Below are 21,661 nucleotides of genomic sequence, written 5' to 3' on the forward strand. Positions count from 1 at the left end.
ACTTGTTTGGCTTATCTCATTAACATTCGGATATGCTACCTGTGCTGCTGTCAACTACCACTGGGTGGTAGTAATTTAACACTATATAGAATAATAGATTGATCTTTTTCCTCCCTTGAAACGGTTACTCCATTCTCTGTCCTATCAGTCACCTGCAGGTGTGGGTGCCAAATTGTAAAATGTCAAGATAAAAAAATAAAAAAAACAGATAAGTATTACAATTAAGAAAGGCTTAATTGATCATTTAGAAACACCTGACCTGCTATGATCAGACAAAGTATCTACTGAGAAAGAAGACCTGTCAAGGTAAGCTGCCATAGTTTTTACATAATAGTTGTTCATGTTTTTATATATTTTTTAAAAAATGTTTCTAAAGTTGATATAGCCAATAACTTTCCTTAAGTTAATTTTGAAAACAACCCACCATCATGTAAAATATAGCCAAACACATTCTTCTGATAAAACACTCAAAAGGTATCATCCTGTAACACATATAAGATTGATTTATTTTAATACTGTATTTTTTTATTTTAATACCAACATTTTTTGATGCAGGACTTTTATTTTGAAATAATTATTATACAATTGATGCCACTTTATATCAAGTTAAGAACATGTGTTTTTCCACCAGTGCATATTGTTTTCTAATAAATGCTGATATGTGAACTTTTTGTTCATATAGCAGCCTACATTAAATTAATAAGTCGGTCTGTAACGGGTTAAGGTGAGTAGTAGTTAGTGTGACCTCATTATTTAACCAACCATTTTCTATATTTACTTTTGCAAGAGTGATGTCATCATGTCATGTCTTTTTGACTCAGTGCCATGTAGCTTCAACTCTGCCAAGCTAGACACAGACCTTGCTCTGAATTATAAATGGTTCGAAATAATTACAAAAATATTGCACACATCTCATCCAGCCTGTCTTTGTAATTTCCCCCTTGGGTGTTATTTTGAGCAGCGTTTGGTTAAAAGGCAGGCAGCATGCAGCAGACAGAAGGCAATGCAAGCTGAGTTCCTGGTTAATGATGCCTCAGGCTATTTCCCAGTCAAATGAAGGTGAGGTCGATCTCCTCAGGTGAATTTACTCTTCTGTTGTTTGTTAGGCACTGATCCACAGTGTGGCGCCTCCCTTTAAGCACATACTGAGACGGAACAGATGGCAACCTCAACCGGAGATGCCATCACTACGACACAGCACACTCAGTCGGTACCTTCATGCAATATAATAAGGGCAAGATTTATTAACGGCTTGTTGTTATGCAAGGGGGCATCATTAAAAGCAGTCCTTAATGACAAAGTCAGAACCTAGTTTCACAATAGTCTAATTTATTTTAAGGTTATTAACCGTTCTTTACTCACCATTTTTCTTTAGAAAAGAGTTATATCATTCAAATTTGTCAGTTGTAAAAGTTTCAATATGACTGTATTTGGACATGACAGCACAGTATGAACATGAATTTAAATGAAAGAGTGTCACAATGAGTATAACTAATGTTTTGGTAAAAAGCTCTTGATAGCAGAAAGCAGGCTGTTGCTGTCTTAATTAGTCTTTGTAGATAAATGTTTTATTTTCTTAATAAAATATCTTTTTGAATCAGTTTCTCTTCAAGCGTCAGTGCATCTACTTTCTCCTTATTCCTCTACCTGATCTCTCTTTCACATAAACACACAAAGAGGCAAACCAGCAAACACTTTTATCTTCTCGTGACAAGGTGTCAGCAGGAGCAGGTGGAGGGCACTCTGCCACATGCTGAACCATCCGTCTGTTGCTGCCTGTCTCCAAATCCCGCCAGGTACATAGCATACCAATCCAGCGAAGTGAGAGAGAGAGGGAGAGGGAGAGAGAGAGACGAGCACTCTGCCGCAATTTCAAGACATCGAACAAAACACTTGTGGGAAGAGAAATCACAGCCAAGACATCAGACAAAGACTGACTGTGAAGCAGCAGAACGGACATCTTTGCTGGCTTCAGCTATTTGTATTTTCTAGGATCTGTGAGTGTGTTCACTCCATGCTGCCAGTTTATGAGAAATACATTAAAAAGTACTGGAATAAAAGCAGAAAAGGCCATAAAAAGAGAAGGTCTTCATCTGGTTGTAGGCTGTATATTCATACTTTAAAATAATGGCCCAACATTTGAAAGACTTATATTTAATAAAGTACAAAACATACATGTGGATGCAAACTGTACATCATTCATTACTTTCTTGTTTCAGCATTTCAGTATATCCATGTAGAGCAGAGGAAATGCTACATTTGTAAGAAAAAAGGGTTGACTGTTCATTAAGAATAAATAGATAGGAAAAAAACAGAATAGAATAAGTATAGAGAATCTGCAGTATAATCAATGTACAATATTTACACTTATATATATTTCATATAAGAAAATACAAATAATAACAACACTTCACAAAACAGGCTCTCCTTGGTGGGAATGTTACATTAGAACAATATTATGATATTAATAAAATCTTAGTTATTAAATAGTTTAAATAGTTTTCAAGCTAAGGGGAGTTTAAGCACCTAGTAGGTAAGGTTTTAAGATCTCCAAAATTATGTAAAATAGGGACTTTTATTTTCTTGGTTATATTATCTTCATTTTTTAACAAAATAAAAAAAAAACATTATAACCTCAGTTATACATTCACATGAAAAAGACTAGATTCAAGTCATACATACACTTTCATCTCACAATAATGTCAACAAAATATACCATAAATCTGTCCTAAACTGTGGACAATAACAGTGCACGATCAGGTCATTAGTCTCCTTCATCCCCTGTGCAAAGAAATGGGCCATCACAACCAGTTTCAGGCTTTGAGATCAGAGATTTAGAGAATAAGGCTACACAAGAGTCTTTAAGTGAAATGGCCGTAAGTTACATCTTAGTTCCTCAGCTCAAAGTTACTTCAGCAAACTGTGACTCGGGGTTTCAGGAACATTTCTGATCACATCGTAGATGGTGGTGTGCATATCCTGAACTGACTCGAGGCGAGCCAGAGATCTACATGATGCCTGTGGGACAGTTAAATAGGATAATTAAAAGACACACAAAGACAAAAGTTTCAGCTCTTGTTGCTTCCTTACTAAATTCATTTATTTGTACTATGTATTAATCACCTGTGCAGATTCCATTTTGCCAGGTATGGACACAAACTCATAGATGCCAAAGTCTTCTGTAGCATCCTCGTGACCTGTAGATGCACACATTTTTTATTTTCAAGATAATTTTTTTGGGACCTTTTCTCTGTTCCATTCAAAAGGATAGCTAAAGAAAGACAGGAAAAGTGGGGAGAGGGACCGGGGGATGACACGCACCAAATATGGATTCAAACCTGTGACCAGTGCAACTTGTGCCTCTGTTTATGGTATATGGTAGGATAGCCTATACTGAGCTAAACTGGCACCCCGTTTTTAATGTCATAAATACAAAGCAGGTTCTCTAGTATTTATTCTGGCACAAAATCATAATAACAGAAATGTAATGGGGCCATAAAAACATGGCCGCTTTTCAGTTGGAATCATCAAAACATCCTAACCCTGTTTACTCTCTGGCTCCTCCTATCTCAAACCTGTTTTTTTTTTTTGTTGGTTTGGTTGGTTGGTTGTTTGCACTGACTTTTAGTGCATGGAAAACATTGGAAAGCCAAATCCATGTTCAACTCTATGAACATCTTAAAACACAATCGGTTTGTTGAAACTCGATAATGGCTGTCTTCAATAAATGCAACGTTAAACTTCAGTAGCAGCTATAAACATAGAAACAAGCATTAGCTTACCTGAACGGTGTGGTCTTTTCTGCTCCGAAAGCGGCCTGAAAAAAAAAAGTCAGGAAAATGTGTAAGTCAGAGAATGATTTTACTCTGAATAAACAACAATAATGATGTGAATTGATGTATTCCTTGAAATTGCAAGACTCTTACCTGTTATAAATACTCATAAGCACTGTTGATCATGGGGAGAAAGAGAGAAGTAAATAATCAGAAATTTAATTACACATATTTGAATATTTCCTTGACTCAGTCAAATGTAGTCTTTACTCTGTCTTGTTAACCTCCACTTTCACTGACATTTCCAAGCTGTCTGTGTTAATAACAATCTTGTGCATGTAAGATCTCATTGTCAGAGTCGTTAAGTGTTGTCTTATTTGACATTTAAACATAAAACATATTAAACTGGTTGTAGTACAGTCTGTAAGGTCTCAAGTCCGAGGAGGTGACGTGTTACCAAACCACCATTGTCAAAGCAGCAGGTTTCAAACATGATCTTACCTCTTTTAGGATGGCAGGTTCTCCTGAGGAAGAACAGCAGCATAAAGCCAATGACGAACAAAGAGCAAACAGTAATGGCTGCCAAAGGGGAGACAGAGCTGCCGCCCTGGCTTTGCTTCTCCTTTCCTGTAGGCAAAAACATTACATTTTAGAGTTTTCCATGTCCTGGAAAATGTTTGAAATGGGATGACTCAACCGGCAATAGGTATGAATTGACTTTCTTCCAATAAAACCCTGTCGAATTTTTATGTCACCTTGCCATGGTACACAAGATTAACATGCTAACCATTGGCAGATAATCACTTGGTGTTTGAATGTTCTCACATTCAGCCCTATTATCAATATCTGTGATCCTTTCTCCATGGCTTGCCAATTTTCATGGAAACACTGTCTGTTTTACTACACATCACTAAAGATTGAGCCTGTAATGACTTCTTTTGAGTCAATAAACAGCATTTAAATCATAGCCAGTATCAGCAGTAGCTATCATCATCTCTCAGCATAACCAAGACAACTTATCAATGTCGCATTGACCACACAGAAACTGCACATGCTATAAAACTTAGTCAGCAAACACAACAGCTGTTGTCCACTGTTTGCTTTCCCAGCCACTGAACTTTAATACAGGCAGCAAGCAGAGTCACCTAGCAACAGAGATTAAAAAAAATGAGGCTATTATAAGCCATTTTATGTTATAGCCATAACTTGGTTTCAATTTTCAGCTGTTGTGTACACACTGCTTCAATTACAGTATTTTATGTACCCAATTGTTCCCAAAGCTGGCCTTCTTGTTTGTCCGTCATTGTCAAGATAATGATATATCTCTCATAGCTCCTAAACATCCTTTGCTTTTGGCATGACACACTGTTTACAGAGTGTTTATCTCGAAGGATTCCCAAAATCTACCCACGCTCAGTTCCCTCCTGCCATGTTCCACCTCCGTACCCACCTGGTCCTAAGCTGGCCACCACCAGAGTAAACTGGGCCTCGTCCTGCTTCTGCGTCACGTTGTTGAAGGCTCGGCACAGGTACTTCTCAGTCTGGGCCAGTCTGTAGGAGAGCACCTCGAGCCGCGGGCCCTCTGTGATGACTTTAGTGGCGTTGCGGCTCTTGGAGATCCAGACGTAGCTGTTTGGTGGGTTGGAATCGGCCTGGCATTCAAAGAAGACCAGCTCACCGGGGTTGATAGTGAACACTTCCCCTGTCCGCAGGCCCTGGCCTGAGTTCACCTCCAGGTTGTAGGGGCCATCTGCGGGGGCCGACAGTGGGTCAGGGAAACATGACAGCTCACTGCTGATATGATACACAATGGCTTTCTTTTTAAGAATTGCCTAATTTTCATGCATCATGGGCAGCTATGGATAAATATTTTGTCGACAGGGTCATAGGTTCAATCCACAGTCTAGCCAGAAACATCCTAGTGGGGAAATAAATGAGCAGTCTTTTCCTTTCAAATTAAGAGTTGGGGGGGCTTTGAAGAAGCTATTAAACAAACAAATGATTTTTTTTAAAATATAGGCTATATAAAATATTTTATAGTCATTTTTAATGTGTAAGTAAAGTTTTTTCAGACTACAAATATCAAATAGGGCACAGAGAGAAATAAAAATCATAAATTACTCGTAGACTTATAAAGACTGTCTGAAATAGAACTTCACATTGTAAAACAAGAAACCAAATTTACTGATATAGATGGATCCTTTCTTTCCACAGAATGAGTGCTACAAAGTTCTATGCACAACACACATAATTTAACAGAGCTGCAGTTTTGCCTTTTAAATGAACATGACACAATTACAGATAATTAAGGAAGTTGCATATACCTAACTGTACATGTCATACAAAAGTGCTAAAGCTCTGTAATGTCCCAACAAAACAAAAGTGCCAGTTATGTAAAAATGAAACCATATTCAAATGAATTAATGGAAAGATTAAGTCCCTGCTATAACCTCAGACTAACAAAACCAGGCAAGTTTATCAGTGCATCTACACACTTTATGGTAGAACAGAAGAGCTCTTTGAGGTATATCTGCTCCCATGCAAATAATGTCCCAGATCAGCCACGTGTTTTCAGTTGTTGGAAGAAGTATGATCTCACAGATATTTACATACGACTTCATACCTCCACTCTGGGAGAAGGAGAGTGCAGACAGAGAGAATATAAGAGAAAACCAATCAGATGATTTTTTTTACACATGTTGCAGGAGATTTGTGACAAATACATCCTACAACCAGATATTAACTGATCTGGTCCCAGTGAGTGACAAAATTCAACAGGAATTTTAAAGGAATTAAAAATGAGATAACGTTTTTTGGCCTGACTTTGTCCTAGCCTATTTTTGCTTGGAGTTTTTTTATTTTCCAAGTAGTAAGTATGTAAGTTAACTGTAGTCACTTTCTCCTCAGAACTGACCAGTAATTTGTCATGTCTGACCATACATTGTTATAAAGACAGGGACATTGGGGGTTGGTTATTTAGTCTATCGTTATCTCAATTTGTTTGGAACAAAAAGTGATCAACTTTAGGGATCTGGTGGATATGGGTTCGCTAGTTTTCTCTCCTGGTTAATATTTGACAGTAGGAGCAACTTTTCAATCCCAGATATCAATGCCCCAAGAGTATTCCCTTCTTCAACGATGATTTTACTTTGTTTGAAGCTGTTTTATAGACTTCAAGCTAGCAAGTTAGACTATAAATGTAGTGGCCATCGCACAGAAAACAAAGTATGGATCTGCTTCTCAATAACGTTTGATACAGCAGGAATCCCCAAAAAACGGTCATTCTCATAGGCTATATCATCACCAGATGGGTTCTGACAAACCAAGAGCCCAAGTCAACTTCCTGTATACAGTCAATGTGCCAAACTTTCTAAGCTTAAAAAGCGACTGTCAACACCAATCCACCCACACAACAAAACACACGTCTGAAGGTTCTCACCATAAAATAACCTCAGTGCAAATCTTTGGTAAGTAATTTAGAACTAGACTAGCAATTCTGGGAGGTATTGGTGCAGGGAATGAGATGAGTAATACAAATTAATTAACAGTAACTACTCACAATAGACATTGACTTCAACAGCCCTGCTGTGGCGACCCGGGCTGACAGGGTTTCTGGCCACACAGCGGTAAATTCCCTTGTCTTCTTTTCGCACAGGACTGATGAAAAGTGTGGAGTTGTCTTCAGAGAAGTGGTATCTGTCAGCGTAACCAAGTGGGACGTTGTCCCTGAGCCACTCAAACACAACTCTTGATCCTCTTTCAACAGAACAAGACAAGGTTACGTTTGCCTTGTCCTCAACTACTGCATTCATTGGTTTCTTCTCAATGACTGGAGATGCCACAGGGACTAGAAAAAAAAACAGGAAATGAAGGTCAGTATCAGGTGAGTCAACAGATACGATCAACGTGGTCATCGAAACACTAAGACACTTACCGTCAACTGTTACATGCACAGTTCTCTTCTCCTTGATAACCAATCCGGTCTTGTTGTGGAACTCGATGTTGAGGTCCAGTGTGTAATCTCCCTCATCTTCCGGGTTTAATTTCCGGATATGCAAAGAAACATTTGGTTCTCTAAAGATGAGGTGGTTTCGGTACATCATGTCAGTGATTGTGGACTCTTTGGTGAATGTCACCAATGTGGCTCTGGTGCCACTTGGCCTGGTGTGGGACCAAGTTCCCTGGATTTCTACTTCATCCAACGAGAAGTGAGTCTCAACAGACAGGAGCAGGGACTTCCCTTCAATACCATGATGGACTAATGTAGGGATGTGGATGAACTCAGAGCTCGCTTCTGTGTTGGCAAAGTTTGCAGGGGAAGAAGGAAAAAAGAGAAAATGAGAATCAATGCAGAATCCCTGTTAGGTCAATTGACCTTGTCCAGCATTTTTCTTAAAACCAATACCAAATCCTTATAGCAGCCTGTAAGGGTGACCCACATGCGGTTTCAGCAGTATAAGAGCTATTTATTGAAATTTGGTAAGAAGCTACAAAGCCACCGTTGCCTGTCCTCTTGAAGTTGCAAGATGAATTGTAATGAAAACCTTTTTGAGATTTCTATCCATGTAATACATGGACTCTTGTGGATAGCCAAAGAAGAATATAATAAATGCAACATTATCATATAATTTCCTTGGAACAAATATGTGGCTCATTTGTTAGCAAAAAGGTCCCCCAGTGATCTTAAAAAAATCTTAAACTATCTATAGACATCCGTAATCACTGTTTATTGTTGCTTTAGAGACTCTTTTAAAACAATACATACACTTTTTTGTCTTAATATAAACTTCAAATTTGCATATAAATATTAGACAAACATGCACTGTATACTACACAGCATACATAACCTATCATTTATATCTTAAATTATGAGTTTTTTACTGATTATAAAACAGTCTCACTTTGATACTAAAGGGTCAATTTGACCTGTATAACCAAATGAAAGCATAACAAAAGAATATTAGCTATCTGTAAACTGTTTTGTCAACATATTATAATTATTATTATGCATTACTACATTTTTGAATCCAATGGAATAAATGACTTATATGTAATTAAACCTTATTAACAAACCAATCATTTAGTTTATATTTGGTACATCACAATTTACAGTAAATCCATGAATAAAACATTGTTATGTATTCTGTTATTGATTAGATCGAGTAAATGTGGAACTATAAAAACATTTTTAAAAAAAGGCCATCCAACTTCTGCTTTTTTTTCTGTCACCTCATAATCTACATCCTAGTCTCCACACTGAGCAGGTCCTGAAACTCTCATGAGTTAATATTGACCCAGCTCACCACATAGTGTCATTGTTGTTGTCAGACAAGGACGAGGCTTTTCTCTTTGATCCCAACTTGTCTCAAAACAAACACTCGGCCTGTCTGAAATCAACCGATAACGGTTGATCTATTACATCTTGGTGTCTTGTTTAAAAGTGCTGGCTTGTTGCTAAGACATGTTGTTCTCTAGTAACCAGCTAAATCAACCTGGAATAAAAACACGAGGACAGGGAGGAGCAAAGGTTGTTTTTTTCCCCATGCAGTTCTTTTCTTGCCATCTTAATTTGGCGTTTCTAATTCACTACTCAATGTTCAGTATGCAGTGTAGATGAAAAAAATCCAATCACACCTCATTTACATTTTCAGAGTTTGATAGGATATTTTGACGAGTATTTCTGACAGTTTGAAGTTTAAAAGTGAGCAAATGAGTTTGGTTGCCAGGTTGAGTAAAGCAGCAGCATGTGAGTAGGCAGTGCTACTGTGAAGCAAACTTACTAAAGCCTCACACTTTTCTCTTACTTGTGTCCTTTTGTTTCACTTCTGTCAGTGTATCTAGTTATCTCTAAATATTTTAATGAAGGGAAAGTAAATATATGAGGGAAAAACTCTTGATTCAGTTACATTTCAGGTAGTCTAATTTTTTGATTTGATTTTGATTCAAAAATAGGAGAAAACTAAGAAAAATTGGTTTGACCTCTCCTTTTAAAGCCATGTTTCCCCTCACTCCTTCATCTCTAATATCCTTTTTTCTGTCACCCAATCCTCTCAGTCCACACGCCCCAGCGGGTGTCATCCAGGTCCCTGCTGACTGCTGCCCATGTTGTTCTTCACAATAGAGATTCACAGTTTGCTGGTGTTATGTCCTCAATAATACATGCAGGGCAGACAGCCTTTTGACACGCTTCACTCTTACAAGCCTGCAGGCTACTTTCTGTGTGTGCGTGAGTGCGTGCCTGTGTGTGTGTGTGTGTGTGTGTGTGTGTGTGTGTGTGTGTGTGTGTGTGGTCAGTAGCAGGAGTGTGCCTGTGTTTACACCAGCTGAGACTCAGTGAAAAGGCAAGAGTGAGGAGGAGTGTGCCGAGCCCGCTCCTTCACTGTTGTCCCCCAAACAACGCACATATTGTTGTGGTGATACGGAGGACAATGGAGTGTGAGGTGAGAGGATATCTTCATTAATTGGCCACACACAAACATAGACACACATTCAACCAGAACAACAACCACCTGCTTCTTATCACCCTCACACACACACACACACACACACACGTCTGAGATGTTTGGCATCTAAATAGAGTGTCTCAGTGCGTGTCCAAGCGCCACCATCATCTGTCCTCTTATAAGATAAGACAAATAGAGCTCCTTAAAGAAAGGTTGATGATACAAACATCAAAACAGGTGGGCAGTCCTCCATGTTTAAGGGACTATTTCTGTCAGACACATCCTGTCATGTGAGATACATGTTTGTGATGACTGAGTCACTGAGCTGTGGCTGGGGTCACTTCTGCTTTCCACTGACCAGCTTCCTATGGCGATACTAACCAGAGAAGAAGAGCTAATCGTGTAAAGTCACACTGGGATGACTATGGAAATACATGAAAAACATACCAAAAAGACTCTAAAAGTATTACTTGGAAGGCTCCAACTCCAACGCAAAAAAGGCTGTTGAGACCAATTTCTGTCACTGTCGGTTGCCTAATTTTTTTTTAAATAAGAGTGCCAAGTTTCCCGTCTGAAAACACAAAAATGTGCAGCAATAGAATTTGAATTTGCTTCTTGTACCAATAGTATGTGTTTTCTCTCCTTTATTCACCTTGGTTACTTTACTCCTTTTCCAAAGTATTTCATAATTTCCAAGAACATTTCTCTACTACACACTCCATCAATTCACCCTGGAAACACAGCAACCACAGTAACGCCTATAGCGGCACCGACACAACACAGACAACCCAAGCAGAACATCCCTCTACAGCAACAACTTGAGCGCTCACCTGTGAAAAAGAAGAAGAGAACAGAGCAGATAGACAGCGCTGTCCCTCCTGTGGCCTCCATGGCATCTTATCCTCCAGGGATATGTGGGACTTGTGTCAGGCAGACAGGAAGAGAGGGATGAAGTAAAGAGTGGAAGAGAGAGAGAGGTGGAGGAGGTGGAGGAGGAGGAGGAGGAGGAGGAGAGAAATGTGACTGGTTGTGGTGACAACATTTGCCAGGGAAATAAGAGAGGGCTAGCTTTAGCCTGCAATGCAAGAAGGCCCCTCCCATTTGACACCAGAAGGAAGAAGAAGAGGAGGTCCACCTGGCACACACGCTTACACAGACACACACACAAAGTTCCCCTTAGGCTGATAGTTTCACTGTGTCATAGAGAAACCAAGACAAAAAGCTGTAAAAGGATAGCAGAGAGCAGAATGGAAACTGTTCCTTTACATTACAAGTAAACACAGCAGATGTCTTTCTGTCTCCCTCAGGCTGTGAAACAAAGACAAAAGCAGGAAGACAGACAGATTTTAACCGCCAACGTCACACAGTTCGGTTAAGTTACAGATCCATCAATGGTCAGTCATCCGCTTTTTCTGAATTTTTTTAACTCCAGAAATGTGTTGAAAAAACAACATAACTGAGGAATGTTCCACGCCTATCATTTTACAGAACCTGCAGGGTACACAATCTCACCAAGATCAGAGAGACATGGACAATATTTTAGGCTGGTGTTCAGTCCTGTAGGAAGACTTCGTAGATGAAAAATTATTCTATGACTTAATTTTTTCTAGGAAAAATCTGTTTTAATTTAATTTTTAAATAAAACACAAACACATTTTTTTATCTTTGTAATTTATTTTCCTGAAAATATACTTGTTTTTTTTTGTTTGTTTCTGGTTCAGATGAAGAGAGTTTAACAATCGGTGAAAGGATAGACACATCCTATCACTGGTCATCTTGCTTGTAAAAGAAAATCAAAAATGACAAAAAAACACAGACAACATAACTATTTAAACACATCCTGTCCCCTAATGATTTTTTTTCTGCACGGTCATCCTCTTAAAAAGAATCAGTGAAACGTGGGAGCTCAGTGCATGTATGAATTAGGCCATTGTGGGCTGTGTTAATGGGTGCCCAGTTTGGTGATGGCACCATTAAAGAGACTGAATATAAACTGAGGTATGAATACAGTATCTGTTTGCTACATCACATGATCTGGCAAACTCGACACAGACCCATTTATTCATTTTCTTAGAAACAAATATTGGTCCCAATTCAAATGATTTAGCTTAGTTTTAAAATGATTGGGGTCCAAGCAAATATAGAAATACTAAGAAAATATAGAACTTTTAAAATTTAAAACTAACTTTCTTTTCCTTTTTTAAGACAAATGTCAAGTATTTTTTCACTTTTTAAAGGGGACATATTATGAAAAATCCACTTTTGCTGTGTTTTTTGAACATATTATTTGGGTAGCCTGAGTGTCTACTGACCCACAAAATGTGAAATAAATCCATCCAGTCCTTTGTTTGTGCTCTGCATAAGTCTTACAACACAGAGGAAAGTGCTCCGTTTCAAATTTGCTCTCCTTGTGATGTCACAAGTTGGATTCTTGATTCCCCCCTACCCCTCTTTTGCGCAGGTCTGCCATTTTTAATCTCGCTACAGAGAAGTGATTTCTACCGGGAAAACTCGGGGGGGGAGGCCTCACACCAAAACGGAGCGCTCTGAGACATATGGTTTATACTACAGGGTACTACAAACCTCCTCTGGTGCTTGATTCATGTTATATTTTGACTAAAGCACAGCACAGATTTTTCATTTAGACCACAGGGGACTGTTTGAAAAGGTGGAAAAGGGGGATAATATGTCATATTTAAATCAGGCTCTATCCACATAACCTGCAAGTTCCATCTTCACCTGTAGATGGAGCTACTGCATCATCTATAAGGCAAAGACTCCCAGTCTGGATCAATTAATGTTAATTCTACAACAGATAGATAGATTTGGAATTCAAAGAAGAAAAATTGCTTTAAAAAAATAATAATAAAAGCATTTCAACACATTTTGCGATTTTCTTGTGTATTTTTATTCAATAGGGGAACAACATATCTTCATAACTCCAGGGAAGTTGTGAAAGACAAGCACAGGATGTTATGGTTTACACTGTGACCTTTTGATTTTAAAACTACTGAGCAGATCCACCTCTGAGCTATGAGATACGTGATGGAAAAGGGTTTAGATAATATACATTTTATTTTTGACACATATTTTCTAGACAGGAGTTTGGATGTGTAACTATGAGAAACACAGATGGTTTCATCATCTGCTCGGTGAGGGGTTTTGGACTCAAAATGACCAAAATGTTGCAATCCCCAAAGCTAGTCCCTCGTCAATGTTCAACCTCCATTCTTTTTCTGAATGAAAAAAAGCAATTTTGGTATGGCCTGTTTTGGCCGTTTTGGTCCGCCCTATACCAAAAACCAGGAACCAGCAACTGAGTGACACACCCACCCACCACACAGACACACACGTGCGCACAGTGCACATGCGCACACACACACACACACACACACACACACACACACACACACACACACACACACACACACACACTCTCACTCACACACACACACACACACACACACACACACACACACACACACTCTCACTCACACACACACACACACACACACACACACGCACACAAACACAAACAGCCTCAAATGGGGGCCCTCTTGGTGTGTTAAAACATGTCACATTTTCCATCTTCAGCCTCACAGCTCATGTCTGAGACTGTTGCCACATTTCACCACAACTCTAATCCTCCTCCTCCTCCTTTTCATCTTCATCACTGTGCCCTTTCTTTGTTGTTCTTCATCACTACTCATTGAAATGTTACACCTCTTCACTTGCCACACGACCTGATCAAGCTCCTCTTCTTTTGTACGTCTTCTTCTCTCTTTTAATATCTCCTTCTTCTATTTTCATCTTTCCTCATCTCCTCCTTCATTCCTCCTCTCCTCCAGCAGCCTTGGCCTCCAGCTGCAGACACTCAGAGCAGACACAGCACACCAGCCCACATCAAGGCCACAGTATTGGCTAACATGCGTGCATGTGCGTGTGTGAGTGTGTGGAACAGTCGTTACAGTGGGGCCTTCCAAGGTGTCAGCATTCTAATGTGATATACTGTAAGCTCCCACATCACATTACTACAATAATCCGCCAAATGTGAAAGAAAGTATTATTGAAAGGTTATTGACAAGAGGATTTCACACCTTAGAGTACAACTTAAAAGGATGTTTCATTTTCAAGAAATAGCTAAAATATAAAAAGACAGAGAGAGAGAGCGAGAGAGAGAGAGAGTCCGTTTAAATGGAGAAGTCAGGAAGCAAAGAAAAGGGGCGGGGACGTCTGCGTGGCCTTTGAGTGATTTGATTGGATGACAAAGTTTCATTCACACACAGAGATTTATAACAGTGGGAAACAGAATGTTGTTTGCACAGTGTGAGTGTGTGCAAGTGTACATGTGGGTGTACGCAGGCGTGTTTTTTCCCTTATGCTTGTATGAGAATGACTGTTTTTTTTTTTTTTTTTTTTACTGCTGCACCATTGAACCCTTCTATCTCTCGCTGCATCTGACAAGCATGTTGACTTCATGGACCGATTGTTTGACCCGGACTGCGTGGGTTTCGAGTCAATGTGAATCTGCCCCAGCATTCTCTATCCTGAACTTTAAACATGGTTTGTCAGTGTGTGTGTGTGTGTGTGTGTGTGTGTGTGTGTGTGTGTGTGTGTGTGTGTGTGTGTGTGTAATGGACAAGTGACCTCTGACAATGAGTGCACAAAAGAAACATGCACTTATGCTTCTACAAAGTGTATTATTTGAAGTCTTTATTAAGTGCAGCATGGGTCCAGCTGCAAGTTCTGCAATCTGTGTAACTGTGTTTTATGTGAGTGTGTCTGGTGGCAAGAGCCTCACCCCTTTAACGCATTCCACTATCTTGCGCCCACGCACTCGCCATGTGACCCGCAGTCAATGACAGGAAATAAGCCAATGTCAAATCCTGCTGCCTTGCAACCCAGATCCTCTTCTGCTTCCAGTCAAAGACTTGGCTTTGTGTATTTAAAGCCAAAACACTCCCACAGACACAGAGCTCAATGTACATCTATGGGAACAGAACTTTGTTTCTGTTACATCGTTTTTCCCCAACTATCATTGCCTTTACTTTGGAGAGTGAGAGCTGTCTTTATTTCAAAAAGCTGGAGTGCACATTCTCTGCTGCACATGTGACACTGTATCTGTGAATGACAGGTGTAGCGCTGATAGAAAAAATAAAAAAAACTTTCCTCAGCAGTTGTGTTTACATAGTGACACCCTTATAAACACAAAAAGGTATTATCTTATTTCCTGTTAGAGTTCCATGGAGAGATTAGAAATGAAATTCTTACCCAGAAAGATCATTTTTTGGAGACGTGTGACCTTCTTTGGGGGAAAGAAAAACAGATACCAGACATCAATTATGAAAAGTGTCTACTCCAGACATGACTAAGTCAAATGTCCCTGCAGTGTAAAGTGTATTTACTCAACAAATGAAAGTTTGCCGTTATTCCATTGCAGTAGTGACTCTTTAATTAATTCCCCAGTAGCTTTTCGTCCAACACACACACACACACACACACACACACACACACACACACACACACACACACACACACAAAAACACATTTCTTTGACAAATAGGTGTCGCCACAAACCAAACTGATGTGTGTGTTTTTTCTGGGTGGGTGCACATGCATGCATACAGAGCTGAGTGGACACAGCCGCCTCTATGTTCTCCGCAGCAGTAAACTCCTGGCTGTTAATACAGACCAGGATCCCAGGCTGAAAAGCAGTACTCCTGTTGCTCAGGTCTGTGCTTGTCCGCTTTGCTTCACAGAGTCGTAAAGTCAAGGATACTGAAAAACAACACAAAGCTCCAGTCTGAGGTGAAAAGGTATATTAACCTTATCTGACCGGCTCCAAGTTACTTGAGAGGAAAATATGACGCTCTTTGGCATAATGTCACATAACAAGAACCATGGCTTCGAAAGAGACCACCTGACCCACCTCTTTCCTGTCATGTAAGGTGTAAATGTTTCTGTACCTCGGCAGAAACTAGTTGGTCCCTGCTCTTGCACCTCTTCTTTTTTTTTTTAAATCAACATAATGTCCTCTGCCCTGCATCCTAACTGTCATGTGAAACATCTGATAGTTTCATGGTAAACTGTTTCCCACTGGTGCATGGTAGAAGTATGAGATTACATAGCTCCTGTCAAAAAAAAGTGAGATGTGAGGGACATAAGAGTAGGGGTTGTTTAACAGCTGGTTTTGGCCAATCACACTGTGAGTATCTTAAATAGAGGCATTCCTGTGATCTGTGGTATTTGGATGTGATACCCTCTTAACCACCCACAATGGTGATGTAATCAGCTAGAGGTGTGAAGGAAAACAAGCCAAGCAAGTTACAGTCGGTTGGTTTTCTAAGGAAAATAGATGGCGAGTTGGTTTAGAGTTTCACAAAGTTTTTTTTAGAGCGCTTTCATTTTGTGTGTTTGGACTTACAATCATGGGCGGATTATATGTTAATAGGGTCCTGGACAGAAACATGTACAAGGACCCCCATCGTGGTTGTTTTGCTTTACTTGGCCTTTGTAGTTTATCTCGTTTCTTTGTTGTAGTTTGTGTCAATATGTAGTCGTTTTGCATCTCTTTGTGTTGTTCAAGGCCCCGGGAGACGTATATCTGGTATGACACCCCCAGTAGTCCACATCCTCACAAGTGATACCGGCTTATACCACAAATAGAGCCTTCACACGTGAAGACATACAAGTTTTCCAATGCAAAAACATCACCAGTAGAGCTAAAATACTTTTAATTGTTACACACTTATATATCAGTTGGATGTACAATTTATACGCCAGGGAAAGGATTAACATTCTAATCAGTGGAAATTAGAATGGCAGATTTTGTGACCTTTGTACAGAAAGGAAGCAGATTGCAAAACTTTTCCAATTTTGAAAGTGATGCATCTGTGTTAGTACTTTGAATCACATTTAAAAGGAAGATGTCCAAATTAGTCATGTAGTACTAAAACAATGTGCTTTATGTGTCAGCTTTATCAGAGTTCTTGCTGTCACAGTTTGGGCATCAGTCACAGACACTTCAAAAGTGTCTACGGTGGCAAGAGACATGTTGCAAAGCCACATTAGCAAAGAGGAACAGACCCTCAGAGTGACTACATGAGAAAAAACGTAGTAACACTGACAACAGCCTCAAAATTCAACCTCAAACAAGCTGAAGAAACACCTGATACTATGAGCCATGACACATTGGAATGCATTTTTTTTTTTTTAATTGTAAAAGTTTCTGCTTTTTTTTCTACACCCAAGAAGACAAAATCGGGAATGCAAAGTATGGGTTTACTTGGTCCAAAATCACAAGAACAGAAAAAAGAGACCATCATGTTAGCAGTAATTAGATCCCACCTGTTTTCATGAGTGTACACAGAAAATGGGACAGTAAAACCATGTGCTGAGCAGATAGGCCCATAACTCCTACAGCAGGCACATAGAGTATCTGTGACCACTCAACTGATTACAGAGAAGATGGCAGAGTATAAGTGTTGCCAGGTGAAATAAGTAACAATTGCTTACAATGCAAGATCCACAGATGCCTGTGAAAACACAAGCGGCTTCTTTTAAAGGTGCAATCCAAGGCCTCGCCGCGGAAACATAAAAGCAACTTTGATTCCTTTACAACAGGTGTAATAAAAAGAAATGTCGCGCCTAGGTTGACACTGGTTCTGATTGCTGATATTGTTCATTGTATTGGTTTTTTTTTTGCACAAATCCCAGGGAAGGATGCCAACCTGTTGCATGGAGAATGTTTGGCATCCTTTATTATTCATATCAAAGGAATGTTTTCTTATCTTTAATGTTAAGTGTTTTTTACTCAACTAATGACAACACACACTCTGCATTTTTCCAAATTTGAACTTTAAATGAAAAGAAACACCAGTAAAGAGAATAATTTGTTTTAATTTAATCTTTTTGGCACCAGCTGTACTTTTTCAAGAGCTTATCAAAGTCTTTTAATTTATACAACAGCTTTCATCTCTTGGTAGCTATCAGACACACTAAAACATACACCTGCTAAGACTGATAATCAAGACTGATAAGATTAAATCGTGAGAAAAAAAAACATAATTAAATGACTCACTCGACCAAATTTCTGAGTGTGGTCTTAATTTTCTTTACAGATTTTACCTTATTTGATCACAAATTGTATATTGACACAGTATTAAGTGGATTTCCTCTGAATTAATTTCACTTCTTTCACATCCCATGAATGACTAAGCACCTACACTGCAAACTTTGTCAGAACCCCCATCTTCTGCATCTTTAGCTATTAGCACACAGACATAGAATAATCCGTCTGATCCAGTCTTTAATCACCAACCCATCCCTTTACAAAACATTAAGACAAAGAAATCTGTCTGATATTATTTATTTGCTTTCAGCTTCCTGTGTCTGCGGTTAATTTTCTGGGGAATGTGAGGAGCAGCTGTCACTTTAGCACATGAATGGAGCCAGTTTAGTGGCCCAGAGGCATCAGAGTGGATCAACGGGCGGAGGAGGGACAGCTGGGCCCGGGGGGGACAATAGCACTCTCAGTTAATCATTAATACTCTTAATGAACAGCAGCCAGGCACCAGAGGTTCACTCACCACCAGTCTCTCCAGAATATTCCGCCTGCAGCAGGACGCAGATTGACCCCAAACTGACACTTGTTGATTGGGGCCTTTAAAGGGGGCTGTGGGAGCTTTAAACTGACGGTTTTTATGATGAAGATTGAGCCGCCAGTCTTGAGAAAAATTAAAACTGAATGACAAAGTTTGCTTTATAACTAAGTGGAGACAAGTGGTGCGACCTAAACTGTGTCTTTTTGTCAAACGGCATCGTGTTCACAGTAAGGAAGGTGTTAGTATTTTGTTGTTGGGAATGTTGTGTAAAGGTTAGCGAAAACTGGTAGCTAATGGAGGGTTAAAGCACATAGTAATATAAATACATTTTATTGTAGAGTTAGCTTACATTATGGGATATAAGTGGCATTCCTGTCTGTTCAGTATGAAGTCAAAGTCATCCCAGGAGTCCCAGCACCTACTGTATCCATTCAAATAATAGTAACAGTTGTATATATGGGCTATGCTAATAGTCTTTTTTCACAACAGACTGTTTGTCTTGTCATGGCAGTAAACGCAGGTGTAATTAATAACATTATATCAGATGTATTGCATTCAGTTGAGCTAGCTTGCGGTACTCTACTGAGCTGGCTTGTTCACTGTCATGGTTACTGGGATGTTAGAAACTGTGTCATCGTTTGTGCTATTTGTTTCAGCTGGGCTTTTACTGCGTTCCATTCATAGACTGTAAATATTAATGGACAAGTGACCTCACCCATGTGTTTCGGCAGGGGGCTACAGAGGTTCATCGGCAGCAGTCGCCATGCTGGAAATCCTGTCTCAGCTTAAATTTCAGTCAACCTAAAGACAAGCTGAGAACTGGAGCTGTCAATCACGTCAGCTACGTGCCTAACTATGCATAACACAAGTAATCTATCAAATCAAAACGGATGTAGCTATTGTGCTTATTAGAAACTTAATCCTCTTTCTGTTTAATTAAATTAATCGCACACAAACTATCATGCAGTGTGTTGTTATTGCCAGGTATTAGCTAACAAAACAAAGGTACTCCTGGAGGCGTCCATGTTGCTTGTCCGACTTGTTGCCAACTTGAAACTACAACGCGGTAAACTCGGGTGTGACATCATTCCCAGCTCAGAAATCCGAGTTCCATGGTCAATGGGACGCACCCTTTTCCTGCAAAAACAGCTCAAATGTGAGCAAATTATTTTTGAGGCACCTTTTCGCAAAAATTCTCTTTACACCCATACACCTAACAAAAAATGGAAAATGCTCTTGAAAGGAATAAAATAAAACATCATAGTGCGCATAGCTGTGATAAGACAAAAATATTTGATGTTCTACCTGCCTGTCTCCCAACCTGCCTGCATTATCATTTACTCCACATGAACAGTGTCTCCCGCAAGCTTAAGCTAGCAGGACAAGATTACAGGAGAAAGGACACTTGTTGCTAATATAAAGCACAGCAATTCACCTGAAAATGTTTAGGTGGGGTGCCATTAAACAAATGACTTGCTCGTAGACTCATTTTTATGGTCCTTTTCCCTTTAATCAAGGAATGCCCTGAAGGTTATGCAATTTTAACAAGAAATGCTCTTAGGTACAGTCTCATGCTGCATGGATGAGCTGGTGACTCATCTGAGCATGTGTTAGGTGGTCCTTCATGATTACTTATCAAAGAAACCGCTGGTGTGAAAAAGACAGAACTAAAATGGTAGAACAGAGATAGATGTGTGTCTTAGCCTGAAACCATAAATCTTATCAACAACGAGTTCTTTGTTTTTATTAAGCTCTTTTCTTAGATTTTGCTGGAACAAGAGTTAAAAAAACAAACAACCTGAGATGTTATCAGAAGATAAATGAGCTTCTAAAGGGGAGCAGATGTTAGTTAGAGGTCTCATTTGAATGTTACAATGATCCTCTGTTTGTGTGTGTGTGTGTGTGTGTGTGTGTGTGTGTGTGTGTGTGTGTGTGTGTGTGTGTGTGTGGTTGTGTGGTTGTGCGTGTGTGTGTGAGTGTGTGTGTGAGTGTGTGTGTGTGTGTGTTGGTGACCACATGAATTTGTATGTTAAGTGTGTCTGCACGTGGCCCGGCATCAAGCACCCACCCCCCCACCCCCCCAATCGGGCGGAGGCAGCAGGTGTTCCTGTGTCCCCTAGTAGAGCAGGTTTTTATGTCGCCTCCTTAAGTTAGTGGCTTGGTTGCCATGGGGATGCCCCAACAGAAAGAGGCTTGTGTCTGGGGGCCGGTGCTGGGAGGGAGAAGGAGGAGGACGACAAGGGAAGAGGAGAGGAGAGGAGAGAAGGGGCTTTACTTGCACGCCATGCACATACTCTGGACTTCAGTCTGGCTTGACAAGAAGGAGGAAGAGAAAAGTCGGGGATGCGAAAACAGGCTCAGATTGTCCACTGTGTGCTGTCTTTAGACCCAAGATGTGCTTAAATATTAATCTGCTGATGGGTCGATCACACCTGACTCACATGAAACACACTAAGCACATTAAGTGATGCTTGTAAATCCTGACAAAGGGTTGGTGAACTTAAAAAGGAACCTAGTGTCACAGATCCTATCGGATTCCTCCCCAGGTGCGTGACATCTGTCCACCTATACGGACTTCAGGTTATTATCACTGCACCCTCTGACTTGGACATGCCCCTTTACTTAGGTGGGACCAGGGAGACAAGCCCACAATCAATCTCTCCCTCTCTCTGTATGTGTGTGTGTGTGTGTGTGTGTGTGTGTGTGTGTGTGTGTGTGTGTGTGTGTGTGTGTGTGTGGTTGTAAGGAGATCTGGGAGTCACCTGTCCCTTGTTGGCCTCTCTTATCCCCCTTGGGAGGGCCCTAATTCTCTCTTGGCTGGACTGATCAGCAGCTGCCACGT

The 21,661-nt window shown here is 39.9% G+C and overlaps 1 protein-coding gene and 1 long non-coding RNA gene across 3 annotated transcripts; one reads left to right on the plus strand and one right to left on the minus strand.

The window, feature by feature from the left end:
• The first annotated feature begins 240 nt into the window (after positions 1 to 240).
• LOC132991015 (uncharacterized) lies at positions 241 to 2,178 on the plus strand. Of its 2 annotated transcripts, XR_009676134.1 has the most exons (3): positions 241 to 306; positions 1,107 to 1,206; positions 1,716 to 2,178. It is a non-coding gene; the product is annotated as an uncharacterized LOC132991015 (long non-coding RNA). The 2 variants fall into 2 exon arrangements; XR_009676133.1 differs by having other exon boundaries at positions 1,107 to 2,178.
• On the minus strand, positions 2,139 to 11,255 carry hepacam2 (HEPACAM family member 2). The gene is made up of 9 exons (XM_061059569.1): positions 11,047 to 11,255; positions 7,708 to 8,067; positions 7,333 to 7,620; positions 5,224 to 5,523; positions 4,275 to 4,400; positions 3,927 to 3,948; positions 3,783 to 3,817; positions 3,124 to 3,197; positions 2,139 to 3,018 (listed from the first exon to the last, which is right to left on the minus strand). Exons 1-9 carry the CDS (start codon positions 11,105 to 11,107, stop codon positions 2,908 to 2,910), a joined length of 1,377 nt encoding a protein of 458 aa, XP_060915552.1. The 5' UTR covers positions 11,108 to 11,255; the 3' UTR covers positions 2,139 to 2,907.
• Between the last annotated feature and the right edge of the window lie 10,406 nt (positions 11,256 to 21,661).

This window comes from Labrus mixtus, chromosome 16 (assembly GCF_963584025.1).
Source record: "Labrus mixtus chromosome 16, fLabMix1.1, whole genome shotgun sequence".
Taxonomy (NCBI): Eukaryota; Metazoa; Chordata; class Actinopteri; order Labriformes; family Labridae; genus Labrus; species Labrus mixtus.

Coding starts and splice junctions, on each gene's coding strand:
- hepacam2 (XM_061059569.1), bottom strand. CDS start 11,107: ATGGAGGCCACAGGAGGGACAGCGCTGTCTATCTGCTCTGTTCTCTTC. Junction 8,068..11,046: donor TCTCTTCTTCTTTTTCACAG/GTGAGCGCTCAA, acceptor TTGCCAACACAG/AAGCGAGCTCTGAGTTCATC. Junction 3,949..4,274: donor AACCTGCCATCCTAAAAGAG/GTAAGATCATGT, acceptor CATGATCAACAG/TGCTTATGAGTATTTATAAC.